This window comes from Myotis davidii, unplaced genomic scaffold (genome assembly GCF_000327345.1).
Source record: "Myotis davidii unplaced genomic scaffold, ASM32734v1 scaffold104, whole genome shotgun sequence".
NCBI classification, from domain to species: Eukaryota; Metazoa; Chordata; class Mammalia; order Chiroptera; family Vespertilionidae; genus Myotis; species Myotis davidii.
Window position 1 is genome coordinate 2,705,628 of NW_006296625.1, and position 16,753 is coordinate 2,722,380.

General features: G+C 39.2%; 1 protein-coding gene across 1 annotated transcript in view; it reads right to left on the reverse strand.

Annotated features, from left to right (window-relative positions):
* Positions 1-791: 791 nt before the first annotated feature.
* COL12A1 (collagen type XII alpha 1) overlaps positions 792-16,753 on the reverse strand; it is a 115,208-nt gene continuing 99,246 nt past the window's right edge. The window contains exons 61-68 of the mRNA XM_015569386.1: positions 13,216-13,269; positions 11,108-11,179; positions 7,686-7,721; positions 7,512-7,578; positions 6,202-6,390; positions 5,234-5,302; positions 4,039-4,209; positions 792-1,834 (exon numbers count right to left, since the gene is read on the reverse strand). Of these exons, the coding sequence (XP_015424872.1) occupies positions 1,662-1,834; positions 4,039-4,209; positions 5,234-5,302; positions 6,202-6,390; positions 7,512-7,578; positions 7,686-7,721; positions 11,108-11,179; positions 13,216-13,269 (831 nt within the window). The 3' untranslated portion in view covers positions 792-1,661. The remainder of the gene's footprint in view (positions 1,835-4,038; positions 4,210-5,233; positions 5,303-6,201; positions 6,391-7,511; positions 7,579-7,685; positions 7,722-11,107; positions 11,180-13,215; positions 13,270-16,753) is intronic.

Here is a 16,753-nt window from a genome sequence, read left to right on the forward strand (position 1 = left end):
TCTGATGATAAAACAGGGTTAAGAACCACAAGACCTAGAAGTTTAGTCTTGTTCTGATACTACAGTACTTAGCTGAGTCTGCTTCTTCCTGCATAAAGCAAAGAATTGAACTGGAATGATCTCAATGGTCTCTTCTAACCTTAAAAATATAGATATTGGGGATTATAGATGAATGCTATGAATTTAGCAATCTGCTGGATACCTGGTGAACACAGTACATTCATTTATTATCTATTCCTTTTGATTTTGGCTGCCAGAAAGTATTTAACTCAGATGTTTTGCCCTGTGGAAAATTTTCTATCACTACCTCTCTCCAATTGGTGTTGGTTCTTACATTATTTTCTTTGATATTTAGAATGATGTTATTTGCATTTGTAAAAGTGTAAAAGGAAGGTATTCAATGTAAAAATTTCCATTAAGGAATTTTCCATTTTGCAATTAAACATGCTACTGGGTAAAGTATGGTATAGGAAAGTGATTAAATGCATACTAAATCATGTGGCTTGTTAAAAGTTATTTGGCTGTTTGGGGTCTCCTAGGATACCTAGTTGTTTTTCCACCAACCCACACATCCTCTACATTCCTAATAGAGCCTTTGGAATCAGCTTGGCTTTTTGAGGTTCTCACCACTCTCTTTCTATGACTTCATCATATCATTAAAAATCTAAAGTTATTTAGCATAATTTAATATATTAGCAAGATCTGTAACCGTATCCAAGGATATAAACTTGTTTGTTGTAACAACTGCCTGAACAGTCCAAAGGGCCATTCAAAGAAAAAAGCAGACCATGTCAAATTTTCAGTAGTTTTATTGAAAAATGCCTCTTTTGTTTCAGAAATAAATAATATAAGGCAGTGAAATTCACAATCTGCAGTTAAAATATAAAAGCAGCAATTCTATGTTCATAGTCTTGCAAACATTTCCAACTGCTTTTGATAACTAAGAAACATGTTCTGAAAAAAAAAAAAGTTCATACTAAATATACAACACAAACATGCAATTCCATCTCTGCAGAATAATCTGCAATTTGGCATAAATGTTAGTGTGTCTACAACAAGGAGGTTTAAGGCAATATGAAGTTGTATCCAGTTGATACAATCATTTCAGCTACATGGCTTAAAGTTTGTGGTTGTTAAAGGAGATGTATAAGAGCATTCTATGCCATAATGTGTAACAGAAGCTAGAAGAGGAAGATAAGTATGTGCGATGCAGTTGACCTTGCCCTCCTTTTTGGTTTAGGAGGGGCATTCCTTGAATCGTGGTGTAATTGAATTGCAAATAAGTATTGGAAAAGATAAACTGCCCTCTCGAAATATACAGTAGTTCTGGGTTCCAGGACTCACTGTTCAACCTAAGAGTTTCACTGAGGCTGCCCGCTGTGCTAACGAAAGGCACCAGGCACGTTCTCTCCTTGCAGCTTTTGTGAACAAAGCGTTTTGCAAGCATTTCAAGGGCGAAAGCAAAGACGCCTACAGACTGCGCGCGCGCGGCTGGCTAGGCTTCCTGCAGAAACAAGGTTCTCTACAGTAAGAAGGGGGACTCTTGGACGAAGCGTCGCCGGAAGAAACATCGCAGATACGGTGTGCACTGCTCTATTTGACCTGTAAATGATAATCTCAACACCTCCCCCAGCCTGGCCTCCCTGGGCGCCGTCTCAGGTTCACGGCCCCAGGCCGCGGGGCAGGGCGCGCCGCCAGCGCGCGTGCGGAGGATGCTCATGGGCAGGCTCGTCGGCGCCGTAGTCCTCGTACTCCTCGGTCCGCTCCGGCTCCACCGGCACGATGAAGGGCTCGCGCTCAGGCAGGTAGGCCCCGCCCTCGGGCACGTATGGCTCTGTCCGATTCAACATTACAGTTATGATTTGGGAGGTACAGACACAGCAGAAGCTAAACCATCACCCGAGGCGATGGCACTCCAGTCTTAATCTCCTAACTATAAATATATAAATTACAATGTTCTGATTACTAACATTTGCATAGAGAATTTGGTGATGCTCAAATAAAGTGACGGACTTAAAAAAAAAAAAAAAACCTTCAAAGATCCAGCAGTAAATACAATCATTGCACAAATACCTGGGAGGGGTCGGACTGGGCCAAAGAACTGTAAACGCAGAACCTGGGTAGGATTTTCGCAAATCCCCAAGTACCTGTTCATGACTTCAACTCCTCAGTTCAGAGAACAGTTTGGAAAGGTGAGGAGGTGAGGGGACGTATTGTTGGCTCCTAGAAACTGAACTCTGGAGGTGAAAATCAGCTATCACCAGGTAATATACAGTACATGACAATTTCTGTGGCTGTCTCCCCCACAGACTGAGTTACAGCTGGTGGGCGAGGAACACCAGTGGCTACAGCGAAACAGGAAGAAAAGAAGTGACTAGAGAACTTTGGTTTGAAAATGGCAAGGACAAAACCCAAATGAGAGTACATGTACAAAGAACAGTACTAATGAGTCGCATGCCCTGAATCAGACACATCGCCAACAAGCAAGACAGAGGAGGAGAGTCCATTCGGTGTTATTCCGGCACAGAGCAGGCAGCAGGCTTGGGTGCAGAAGCTGACTGTAGAATTGTTAAGTGATTTTAGTGGACAGGATCACATACAAGTCATGTACAAGCCACAATTAGTTTATTATTTACATCAGACATTTCTCTGTAACCAGGTTAATTGTTTTTCTCGAAATGGCACGATCTCCGCTGGTTAGTAGTTTTATTATGCGCCTCTGTCACAGTCGAGGCTCCTCATGGCTGTATGTTTCAACTTTTTTTAAAAATATTTTTCTACATTATTACTGAAATGCATCAGGCGTATAGACTAACACCACTGCTTTTGTTTCATTCAAGTTAGTATAGAGTCTCCACCCTCCTTTATGATGTTGACCCGGTTCATTAACCATATCTGTGGTGAGATTTCCATACAGACTCATTTCCTAATAAGCATGTGCGCAAACATCTCAGAAACAGGATTTTCATGTATTCAAACTGTAAGCAGCACTGGCGACTTAGAAAATGTTAGCCGGAACCTGAAACAGGTCAAAGATGATAGTTTTAAAAGTTGAATTACTATGCAAAAAACATATATACACATCCATCTAAGTATGTAATGGTTAAAGTATATATACGTATATATCCATATATTTCCAGTTATTTGTACATACCATAAGGCAGAGGTAATTTAAATTTATTTTATAACACATTACATTATAATTTTGTGAATGGGTTGTATGAGAAATGTACATTAAGATTAATTATAACTTTGGCCAGATGTAAGTTCTCACATAAATATATAGATATATAGATATTTAGATATTCAACTACTCATGCACTATTTGCTAGTAGCCAATCATATCAAACAGCAGTATCATTTTTAAAACTTGCAAGATGCTTGAGGGTGCACTGATGAAAAGGTCACCACTGACCACAGCATGACTTTCTTACTTCCAGATCAGCATATGTCCCCTGGCCCCACAGTCCCAAAATCAGACATAAGAGAATTGAAACACTAGAATTTCATTACTAACTCTTTAAAAATTACATTCCAGATCTTATAAATATTATTTCTACAATGTGAGTAAACTATTGTCAGCTGTCTGCATCATGTTATCAAATGCTAGTTTGCCTACACATTAGATTCCCAAAACAAATATATATATATGTGTGTGTGTGTGTGTGTGTATTCTTAGCATTCTACAATTTTATTCAACAAATCACTGTTGCCAATCTTTAGGTTAGGAAGAAAAAAGTCAACTGGTAGCATTCTTTGAACTTCTAGGGGAAATAAGGAGACTTTTATTATGTGACTTGGCAATTGCAGAAATATTGGAAGGGAGAGAAAATAGTTATTTAACTTCTAACAGTGAAGTAATGGTGTATGCTTTGAGAGAGAACAATATTACTACATAATCAAAACACACAACTGGAAGAGTTGCTTGCTATCTTCAAGAAATACTCAAATCAATCTTCCTTCAATCCTACGGCACTTCATTTCTATAAAGATTCTTTATTCAGGTGAATTTGGGTTCCTACAATGACAACCACATACCTGGATAGCCTTGCCCGTTGTAGGGGATGCTGGCACACTGGGATGAGTCACAGTATCCAGGAGGACCTGGGGGTCCTCGGATACCTGAGTTTCCAGGACGACCAGGGGGGCCTGGGGGACCTCTGGAACCTGTGGACCCTGGTGGACCCGTTCTGGATTCTCCTTGTGGACCTAGTGTGGGTAGAAACAAATATTTCTCCTCTTGTTAAATACATCTCCTGAGGCCGTCAGCAATACTTTGGCCTCTCCACTGCCTCAAGACTAGGCGGCTCCCTACTGTATGGTAAGAAAATATTTCCTTACGAAATCACCAATATGAACCTAACTGTGGAAATTTCTTACCAGTGATTCATAAGAGTTAAAGACAGAAATCTAACTACTTCAATGATTTCATTCCAAGAAAACAGACTGAGCAAGAATGAAGCCAAACTAAAGATATCAATGAGTTCTCTGCTTGCTCCTACTCTCACAGAGATAAGACCACCTGAAGGCAATGGCTCTATTAGCCACATTAGACTGCCGGGAAAACATGGAAGTACCCGCTCCATACCTCTGAACTATGTGAGGCAATGTCATGTCTACATCGAGTGGTACTTGTGGCTAACATAAACCTAAATATATTACCACTAGGGTTGACCTTGGGTTGCAAGGGTCTCATGGACACTATCATGAAGAAAAAAATTCATTTTCAACCCAGTAAAAGAAATGCATAAAACAACTAGATAACGATTTCTTTCCAAAGCATCCATAAAGAACCTGTAAGTGAAATCTGGTGATGTCTCTCTCCAACTTTTTAGTGAGAATACTTTTTTTTTAGTCTACTAGCAACATCTTGAAGAATACTAGAAAAAAAAACAGGAAGTGATACCATTCTTAAAAGCTATGAGGCCAAACAAAACGGATTAAGAATTGCATAAAAAAGAAAACAGCAACCCTCTGTGTCACTGAAACTCAATCCTTCGCATATTAAAGTTATAGCGGATGCTCAATAGAACACATGCAAACATTTTCTGAGCAAAGAGAACATAAAAATGAGGAGGTTCTACGAGTTCAACCTCTTGCTAAAGTACGAAAATACCATGATGATAGCCATGCCTGAAGCTAACATGATGAGGTTGTGACTCTCTTGGGGGCCAGGGGGCTGTAAGCTCTCCCAGTAGTTGCACTGTATTATTTTATGTACCAGCAGACCTACCTGGGGGGCCAGGCGGACCTCGAGCCCCTGGAGACCCAATACCCCTTTCGCCTTTCTCTCCTGGCAAACCTAAGGAAGGACAAAAAGATAAAGCGCAGGAGGAAAATGATCAGGAAACATGCAGTCTTCCTTTTAACTGACATTACCTGATTCAAGTCATTGACTTCCCTCAGTGAAAGCACAACCCAGTGTTTCACAGAAGTTCACTCTTTAAGCCAGACTCTTTCTAGACATTTGTGTAATTCCAGACTCATGGCCAGGAAACCAATGTGGCTACACGTCAGGGGAAAAATTATTTGAAGAAAAAAACACATCTAATATATATTTTTAGAAACAGTTGTTGCAAACAGAAATCAAATAAAGAGTTACAGCTCATTGAAAACTATCTTATCTTTAGCAGCCCTATTCGTGCAACATCCGAGCCATCAGAATTACAGAAATATCTAGGTTTTCTACGGAATGTTAACTGCAACTTTGACAATATCAGTACCCAGAATCCTGAAACATCTGGAATCAGATAAGACTATTTTTCTTCTTTTCCTCCAATGACACTTATCTATCATAAAATTAAAGTGAAACAAACACATAAGACTAGTGCCAGGCTCTGAATAAAAGAACAACAACAAAAAAATTGGATCTAAAACTGTACATTCAGTTGCTGCCCAACTCTTGCCAGTCACAACAATTAATAAGCTTCTAGTGCCTGATTTAGTTTGCCAAGATACAGGTTTTTCCCATTAATAGCAACCAGAAATTCACATGATCTTTACTAAGATCCGAAGATATGGGGCTCTGTGGCTTGTAGCCACCTAACAAGACAGGTTCAGGGACCATAGCTCTTCTGGGACTGTTCAAACAAGACTAAAGTAGTTTACCAAGTTCAGTCTTCTATGTACTTTTTTACATCCCCAGGCTCCTACATGTGTAGTTCCTTCCTGTATGCTCATGCTGCAGCCAGATACACCTACCTCGTTCCCCCGGGGGACCCTGCATGCCCGGCGTGCCCGGGAAGCCTGGTCGCCCCCCAGGTCCGGGTTCTCCCCTGGCTCCTGCGCTGCCCGGGGGACCTGGAGGACCTGGTGGGCCGGGCTGGTTCCGATTGGAGTGGTAATCATTTGGAATCTGATTTAGCATTTGATTGAATCTGTTCATCTGACCTATAAATAGAAATAACACTTGTCAGTAAGAACCCTAATAAGGGAGGAATGAGAGGGTGAAATTGTTTTCTCTTAGTATCTAGTGAAAGACATCTCTATCCCTCCCCTGTCCAGGAGGCATTCCAACCTAAACCCTAAAAATAAAACTCTCCAGTCACCAAGGACAAACTGATCTCTGATAAATAACTGTCTCCACAAAATACCAACCAAGTAGGCCACCAGGCTTACTATAAAGAAAAATGAGTTGTGGAAGTTTACTATGGCTCTGATAGAAACCCCTGAGGTTTTCCTGACAATGTCACTCAAAAGAAAAACTTTTTTAAAGTAAGAAATGATGCCGTGATTGTGTGTACACATGGCAATGATCATTAGGATTTAGTGTAAACTGAAGCTGCCTGTTGGATATGTTGAAAAATATACATTTCTGGGCCTCATCTTCAAAGACAATCATTCACCAGGTTTCGAGTCTGACCCAGCAACCCTAGCTTCTAAAAGCAACAGAGGTGACTCTAATGCAGGTGTTCCCTGGGCAGCACTTCAAGATACAGTGATTAAAACTTCTGACAGAGGGAACCCCAAGTTTAAGGCCCCAGTTGGTGTTCAGGCACTGAACTTTATGAATAAACTTAATAGGCCTCACGGAATATGAAGAAAGAGTCTGTAAAAGGTAAGGAGGCGATACTAAAACGTCCCCGCCGGGATGGACGTTCTAGGATTAAACTGGTCGGGGTGGGTGGGCCTCCTTCCTTAAAGTCACACAACCACTGAAAGGTTTTAACTTGAAAGATCCAATCGCTGCTGCTTCCAGATATGCCCAGATGGATGAAGATCACTAAAAATCCTACAATGTGGAAATTGAAAAGCCCCTTTAAAGTGTGATTTTTGTATCAAACCAAATGTAAGGATAACTGCCTTTATTTTACCTTAAGTTATTATTTTATCTTCAGGACAATCATTAAAATATCACTAACCGGCTACAAAATTGGCAATGTATAAAAAAAAAAAAGGAGATAATCAAAAATGAAATAGAAGCATACATCTTAGAAAATTTATGACTCAAACTTTGCATTTTCCTGCAAATAAATAAAAGCTTTTCATACATTAAAAAGAAAGAAATTTACCATTTATCAATTGTTCACAGACTTGTCTTGCAACTGCCCGCATCATGTTCTGAGAAGCCATGTCTCCCTTGTTAATTAAATCAATGAGAATCATTAGCATATTATTTCTATAGTTTCAGACTTCAGTGTTTTACACACAAAATAAATGTATGTCAAATTTTAAGAAATACATACTCTATCGCCTTTCTCTCCTTTCAATCCAGAGGCACCCTAAAATGCAGGAATTTCATGTATTAGAAAGTGATAAACATGATCTAAAATGATTCATGAACAAACATGATGATGAAGATCTGCTTTCTAATGAATTAGCAAAATGACAGACAGTCACATCAATGTTATTCACATTGTCTCATCTATAAAAGCAATCTAATTCCCTCTCACCTCCTTCCCTGGGAAGCATATGACCTCCAAAAGAGTGCTGAGATGTAAATTTGAGGATAACAATTTAAAAGTTATGAACTATGCATACGTTTTATGATGCCATTCACAATACAGGCCTGGAACTGAAATGCATGTGAAAATTGCTCTTGTACCATTATATTTTCTTTTATATCACCATAGCTGGGTAACTCAGCTGGTTATTGTGGATTCTCCATGACATTCATCTTGATTCAGTTCCAGTAAGAACTATTGAGCTTTTGTCAATTCCCTAACTAAACATATAACTACTTCCAGTGGTTTTTTGTGTGCATTGAGTATAAAAGGAACCACATGTCTCCCTTATTAGATAATTCAATCCAAATGGTGGTCCCACATCCAAACACAACTACAGAATATTTGTCCCTGCTCCGTCAGGCCTCTCATGGGCCATGAGAGGATCCTGGGAAAGTTTTCCTTATAGTGCAAGAAGTTTTTGTGTTTTAGTAATGAACTTCCAGGCTGCCAACTGCTGTCATAGAAGGAACATCTGAACTATTGAAAAATCTGATCGTCAGATAATATATCCCAAACCAAACCACATCTTACAGTCTCCAATACTTTTGCCTGAATGACTCCAATATCCTCCTAACTGGTCTTCCTGCTTCCTGGATTGCCCTCCTAGGGCCCAATCTCCACCCAGAAGCCAGACTGACATTTTTAAAAGGAAAATAAATAATGTCACTCTTTTGGCTCCAAGGACCTCTTGTGACACTTAGAATAAAAGAATTCCTTCTCATTGGCCAGATGATCCACATAATCACCTCTGCTCAGCTCTCTGACAGGATCTTTCATTTCTCTCTCCTTCACGCCCTTGATTTTGGGTACCCAGGGCTCTCCACTGTTCCTTTCCTATACCAGATTCCTTCTTCATTCGGGGCTTTTACGCATGCTGTTCCTAGAGCCTGGAATCCCCTTCCCACAGCTCTTCAAACAGCTTGCTTCCTCAATTCATTTCACCGCCTCCAACAGGCTCTGACAGCTATGTCTAAAATAGCCACACACTCTCTAGCCCTCAGTCTGTTTCTGTTTTCTTCATGTCACTCATCATCACCAGAAATATTTATGTACATGTTTTTGGTCTATATCTCCCACTAGAATCTCCATGAGGGCAAGGATTGAGTCTTGTTTACTCTTATATCCCCAGACCCTAAAACATTGACTAGCTCATTTAGGCACTAAACAAGTAGGTGTTGAGTAAATGAATAAAAATAGCCCATAAGCAGTTTTTGAAAACATCCACTATACCACATCAGGTGTTGTAAGTTAGCAGGAAGATATCAGCTGGTTATAACAGCTAATGACATAACTGGTGTGCTGCAAGAATTTTTAAACTATGCAGTACCTGAGTAGTCAGGGACATTGATCTCTTTTCCCTTAGATTGTCAAATAAAAAAAAAATGACAACAGCCATCATAACAATAGCCATACAGTATGAATAAATCAAAATTATACCAATGTTGTTGTTTTTTGTCAGATCGGCAAAAAATAATTATATATTTTGGTGTGTCAGAATTTTACTAATTAGTTGATATGCACCGTGAAATGAAAAAGGTTGAAAATAACTGACAATAGCTACCTAATTGAGTCAAGGTCTTTGCTAACACCTCTGCTACATACTTTGGTGTATAGAAATGAAAGGTAATATAGAACAGATAAGAAAAGAAGAGGCAACTTGCCACCTTAAAGGACAAGAAAAATTAAAGGAAAAAGGTCAATAAGGTCCAAATAAATGTTACAATCATAAGGTAAACTAGAGTTAGGCTCTCCCTTTGCCAAAAGTACCAGACACTGTTAATGGAAACATATTATTATTGACTTTGGAGCCTTATGTAAATTTCAGGGATTTTTTTTTTTTTTTACATTTACTGCTATTTTGATACTGTTCCTGGTGGTGTTGGGCTTTTTTAATTCACTGCCACTGTGAGATTGTTCTGGTATAGAGGGTGTGTGGAAGTCATTGTCATTGCCAGGAGCTAAGGTCACATTTCAAGTCAAGGAAGGGCCAGTTTCCTTCAGGTTTCCAGCGGCAGCCATCAGTTGCATCAGGAAGAGTCTTGTGTGAGACTCTTTGGTCATAGCAAAACAAAATGGAACCCTATTTGAATAGGCAGAAGAGTTCCATGTACTTTAAGCTGCTCTTATGATGTTTCTGCCATGACTCATTGAGGAAAAGAGAGTAATAAGATCATATGTTAGGGTACACACAGATTATAAAGTACTTCAGGAGTCCTTTAATCTTTACGTTGCTTGTTTAATTGTATGTAAACATAAAAAGCAACCAATGTCTCATAAAGATTCTACCCTAAATTTGCATGGCATTAAAAAAGTTTTTTAAACTCAGGTTTTTGTCAGTTGGACAACACTTAAGAAAACAGAAGTCCAGTCCGGAGAGCAGCTAATAATTGGACTCAATTATCTTTAGGGTAACTTTTTTATATTTCAGAATTCTATTTAGACAAGATATATCCACAATTCATATGCAAAATAAGGAAGAACTTGTATGTGAAGCCCAAAAGCCATTACAAATACTTCTGGATATGTTAAGGACGCCAAATTCAGTTTTGGAGATACTAATACCAAAGATAGTAGATGGTATGCACAACACCATCTCAATGACTATTTTAACCAAAACACCTGGCTAAAGGAAAGTTAAAGCGGACATAAATTGGGCAGTATAAAAAAGTAAAATAGCAGATTCAATCAATGCTTTTAATTCTGGGACTAATGTTCTTAGCATCCTCAAGGAAAGAGAACAGAGCAAGTGGCCTGGCTGGATGATACAGGGTAACATCCGCACACTCCCTATGGAAGCACCATGCACCATCATCATGGACTTTTCTATGCTAAGCAGCATAGCACTCCTAAATAAAGAGAATCATTCTGCTGACCCAGCTTAAAGTGTTAGTACAGTGCAGAAATATGTGTCGTGGCTCATCATCCCTTTCTCCTTTTAAAGAAACCCTATAACCACATAACGTTTTCATCCCAGAATATTCTAACTCAGAGAGAAAAACTTTAGAACTAGTACCAAGTTAATTCCACTGGTTTGGCATGGTTTCAACAAACGCTTCAAACACAGTACAGCAAAGATAACATAAATATGCCGGAGCCTTTCAGTGTCCTCATTATTGAAGGCAACAGTGAAATAACTCCAGACGTGCAAGCGGTCCACTTACTGGCCTGCCGTGGTCTCCGGGCTTGCCTGGCTTCCCGCTCGGTCCTGACACTCCTGGGGAGCCTGGGGTTCCCTACAACACGCAGGTCGGGAAAGAGGATGATATGATGAAATTAAAATCCCATCTGAAGTAAACTAGTAAAGTGGCAGCTTTAAAAGCTTTTCAATGAAGCAGCATATAATCACATTTTCACGAAGAGGAAAACCAAATTTTAAGTTGACACAAAGAGAAACAAATCTTGAAACTTCCCATTCAATTTTTATTGACTGTATAGTTCTAAAATATATGTTTAGGCCATTTGAGATATATATATATCCATATATATATATATACATATATATATATATGGATATATATATATATATTTCACAATTCACAGACTGTGATCTCAGTAAATTGGTACAAAGTGACGCTGCAGAAAGCAATTCCTGTTTTTTAGTGTATTTCTATTACATAACCAGACAAGCCATCAAAAGACAGCAGTGCAAACTTTGGCTGGGGAAGAAATGAAGAAGGTAGCCAGTTTTTTGCTAAGTTTGGCATCACTGTGGCAGAGTCTCCCCTTGTCTGCTGGAAATTGCACCCTCAGCCTAGAAATTCACTTTCTCTTTGGTGCATTCTCCACATTTCCACTTCCTTCGGTCACATCAGCACCCTGCACCCCGTCAAAACCATAAGAATTTCTCCCTGTTTCTTTTAACCCAGCTTCAAGACACATTAGTCATCTTCCAGTAGAATATACAGGGTGAGCCCTAGCTCAGTGGATAGAACGTCGGCCCTCAGACGGAAGGGTCCAGGTTTGATTCCAGTCAAGGGCACGTATTTGGTTGCAGGCTTGATTCTCAGCCCTGGTAGGGGCGTGTGCAGGAAGCAACCAATAGATGTGTCTCTCTCACACCGCTATTTCTCTCCCTGTTCTTCCTTCCACTCTCTAAATATCAATGGAAAAATATCCCTGGGTGAGGATTAACACAACAACAAAGAATATACAGGGTAGGGCAAAAGTAGGTTTACAGTTCTGAGTATATGAAACAGTTTATTCTTGTATTATTACTTATTAATTATTGTATTTTTCCGTATGAATGACTGTAAACCTACTTTTACCCACCTTATATATAATACCTATTAAGCAATACATTATGTTCTAAAGCCTAAAATTTCCTTAAAATGAAATAATCAGATTTGGTAAAATAATCCTTTACTTCCTCAATTATGCAAATTTTAAGCTCTGTAGTAAATACTTTAGATGAAAGTTTACTATACAGTTAAACTCCCCCTTACCTTAAAATATATATATTGGAAATAAATTAGATTATTTTAACATATGCTATGGAATCTGCATACTCTACCATTATACTTGAAAACCTCCATCATCTTAAACAATTTAACTGTGATCTCACCTGGAGGCAGGTATATAGATGCCACTTGCAAATCACTGGCTTTAGTATTTTCCCCAAAGATCTTAATAAGGAGACCTACTTGAATAAAACTTAATTCCTCAGGATGACTGATAACTATGCAGTAATAAATGTCCTTAAAACTCAAATATCATAGACCACAGATCCTTAAAATTGTATAACAGGAAGTAACTAGTCAGGTCATAAAATGCCACAACTCAATGTGGGGATAGGGGGCACTAAGGCACTAATAGCTAGTGGCCAAGTTATTTAGGGATATTTTCCTATTTTTCAAATATAACTTGATTAAAAAACAAAACTGTATTTTAACACATCTGTTTCCTCTAGCCCAGTGGTTCTCAACCTTCCTAATGCCGCGACCCTTTAATACAGTTCCTCATGTTGTGGTGACCCCCAATTTCATTGTTACAAATTGAACATAATTAAAGCATAGTGATTAATCACAAAAACAATATGTAATTATATATGTGTTTTTCCGATGGTCTTAGGTGACCCCTGTAAAAGGGTCGTTTGACCCCCAAAGGGGTCGCGACCCACAGGTTGAGAACCGCTGCAGTCTACCCTTTTTTGATTTAGGAAAATAAAAACTAAACAGCAACCCCAATGGTGTAGCCCCAGCACAGGAGCCAGGTTACCAGGCTCTTCTCTAGCAAAGTGGAAAGACAGCGAGGTAACGAATCCTGTTCTTACCGGTGGCCCAGGTGGACCCCTGGGTCCCATTGCACCATCTTTTCCAGTAAAGCCCTATTGAAAAAATAAAATTAATTAGAGGGTAGTGAGAGAACGACCACGTGAAAAGGAAAAATGCTAAACAGGTTGCTAAGCATGAAGGGTGAAAAATTTAACCCAATTTCCTGTTTGCGGGTCACCCTGCAATATAAAGGCAAATACACCACAAAAAAGAAAAACACTTTCAAATTTAATTTAATGCCTTTCACTGAATACTTAATTTCTATACTCATTCATTTATGTAGTTATAAATACAATCATTTTAAGAGTCAAATTCATCTTCTGCAAAGAAAACATTTCTTTCTTAGAGATACTAGCTTTTGCTTTTGTAAGAGTATAAAGTCTAAAGGAAAAACTAACCCTTTCTACTGCACAGTCCATGTCCACACACTGGCCCAGGAGGGATAAAAACGGGATGAAAGATATGTGGCTGAGAAAAGCACGCGGTCTCATAAAAGAGGAAAGAGAGCCCAAGCAACTGATCAGTAAACTCCCTTGCTCATTCCCAGAGCAATGGCCAGGGCAGGACTTGTGAAGTTTCCCTTCCTGATGAACTCTCCTTCGCCCAAAAAAAGAGGCGACGAAGAACCCCCTCCATTGGAAACAAAGAAAACCCTCAGTCATGTAATTTTTTCTTTTTAGTGGCCCATCTCTCCTCATCTCACAGAGAAGGCCAGACCGGCATTGGTGTCTGCTTGATTGGGAAGGAGAGATCTGCCTCAGGAGCCCAGCGCATCTCCACACAGGCTCCCTCTTTGGCTGTCTCGCCCCATCTCCACCCAGTGCCAAATGACCTCTGTCTGGAATGAGTCACTCTGCGACCCAGCTAGCATCCATCCCAATAGCAGGTCTCTGAAATCCAGCCGAGGATTTCTGAGTCAGATCGTTTTTTATGGTTGTCACATTCCTCTGTTGAAGGAGATGTTTGTCTCATTTTCTGCAGAGAATAAGAGTGATAATTTCATCCATATTCCTGGATTCTAGCAAAAATCAGGAACATTTGGATTCAGTACCCACGTTTCCATTGATTTTACAATAGGAAGTTTAAATTATTTCTTTAAGATGGTGCTACATATATTCTACTATAAAAATTTCTGAAAATGTTTTTCAGAAAATTATAGAGATAAAAATTTCAAACTATTTTCTGGAAGATCTAATCCTGCTTAAGGAAAACACAGATTCCAACTCCATCTGCTGTAACGTCAACACTGCTCCCGAGAGCCACGTAAGCAAAAAGGTGCTGGTAGTAGGGTTGCTTGGGCAGCTTGAATGGGTTTTCTTCCATCTGAATTTCTCCAAATGCTATACAGGGCATGCTCGCTTTCTTTCTTTCTTTCTTCCTTCCTTTCTTTCTCTCTTTCTTTCTTAAACTATCATATTTCTGAATAACCCTTCTTTAGTCAGCCTAAGAACATTTTATTTTTTCCAGCTTTATTGAAGTATAATTGACAAAAGTATCTATAAATTTATGGTGTATAAGGTGATATTTTGATAGACATATTCGTTGTGAAATCATTACCACAATCAAGAAAATCACCTTAATCATGATTATATCCATCGCCTCACATAGTCAATTTTTGAGTGTGCTGAGAACATTTAAGATCTACTCTATTAACAAGTTTCAATATACAATATAAAATTATCGACTATAGTCACTATATATACTAGACTGTAGATCTCCAGAACCTATGCATCCTGCATAACTGAAATTTTGTACCCTTGACCAATATCTCCCCATTGTCCCTTCTGTCTGCCTCTGGCAACTACGATTCTCCTCTCTGCTACCCTGCATTCAACTCTTCTTTAGATTCCATACCTAAATAAGATTATGCAGTATTTGTCTTTTTGTGTTTGGCTTATTTCACTCAGCATAATCCTCCAGGTTCATCCATGTTGTCCCAAAAGACAGGATTTTCTTATTTTTTAAGACTGAATAGCAGTCTATTCTACATATATTACAGTTCTTTGTCCACTCAGCCATCAATGAACACCTAGGACTAACCAACTATCTTCTTTCAGGAGAAACACATGTTTAACTTGTCCTCAGAAGGACTCTCCACTGAGGCAGCTGCAGATCTTTGTGCTGTAACTTTTTCTTTATTGTCAAAGCTCTGGCAGTTACTGCTGCTTGCCCTCATGGAAGGGGGGCTGAAGAGACCTATGGTTGTCTTCATAGATACACACGTATCCAGTACATGTGGTACTTTTGTTACTTTTTAACACTCCCCAAAGCTGTGTCTTGTTTTGGAAATTATCTGTGTTGAAGACAACCCATGCATTCTGTTCCTAACAACTCCACCTTGGTAACAATCTTCCTTCTCCACCATGAGCCTTTGGCTGGCTCTCCTGAGCGTTCTCTTCTTCTACCACAGGGTTTGAGTTTTGTTCTTTCTTTCTCTCTCTCTCCCATTTTTTTTTGTTTTGTTTTTGTTTTGTTTGTTTTTTTGCTAACATGCTTGCACCCAAAGTCTACCTAACTTTCCAAAATCATGTTCTATCAGTGCTGTACTTTCAGTATAAGTAGTAGAAAACTAAGTGGTAGGTGTACAAGGCTGTGAGGAAAAGAGTGGAATGATTTTCTGAAAAATCTCCTTGCCCTAGGAGACCTGGGTGGCCTCACCACAAAGTTGGATTCTCAGATTAGAATCTGAGAGTGAAAAGCAGAATCCTTCCCACTCCCTCATTTTTCAGGGCAGCAGTGATAGTGGTGATGGCTGCTGATTTCCAGTTCAAAGAGAGCATGTCGATGGGGTTTGCACTGGTGACCCACCATGTCTGCATGAAGCCCACACTGGGTGGTGGCAGTGGGCCCAATAGGTTTCAGTAGTAGCAGCTGCAAGCAATTCAGCCCATCATCACTTCTTGTATTTTTTTGGTTTTGTTTTCTAATTGAGTAGACTGACTCTTGCAATCTCACTATTGTCTTTTATTGTTAAATAAGAATTTTTTAAAAACTAATTCCAGTTTCAAGAGTCAGGGAAAAAAATGCATACACACACACACACACACACACACACACACGTATCTGTGTGTGCGCATATATATATGTGTACTAGTATATATATGTGTGTGTGTGTGTGTGTGTGTGTGAGTATATTATATTATATATATATGTATATATATAATATCATATATTACATATATGGTACCAGACTCACAGAGAATACCATTTTCTCTTTGACCTCTCTTCTCTCCCAAACTCTAAAGTAGGCATAGGAGCAAATAAAATTCATTGCCATATCATTCACCATTTGGTGTTATCTGGGAAAATCCTCGCTTCATGTGAATGACCTCCTTCTTCCATCCAGCGGTGTCTTGGAGGTATTAAGGTAAGCAAGTCAATGTTCTCAATGACAGCTTTTACAGCACCAAGGGCCCTCTCAGATTCTGCTGCTAGTCATATGTTTTAACTTTTGATTAGGCAGAATACAGACTACTCTCAGACTGTTGTCTAAACCATAGTATGCTAAAAAGCCCTTAGTTCTTTGTTCTGAGCAAT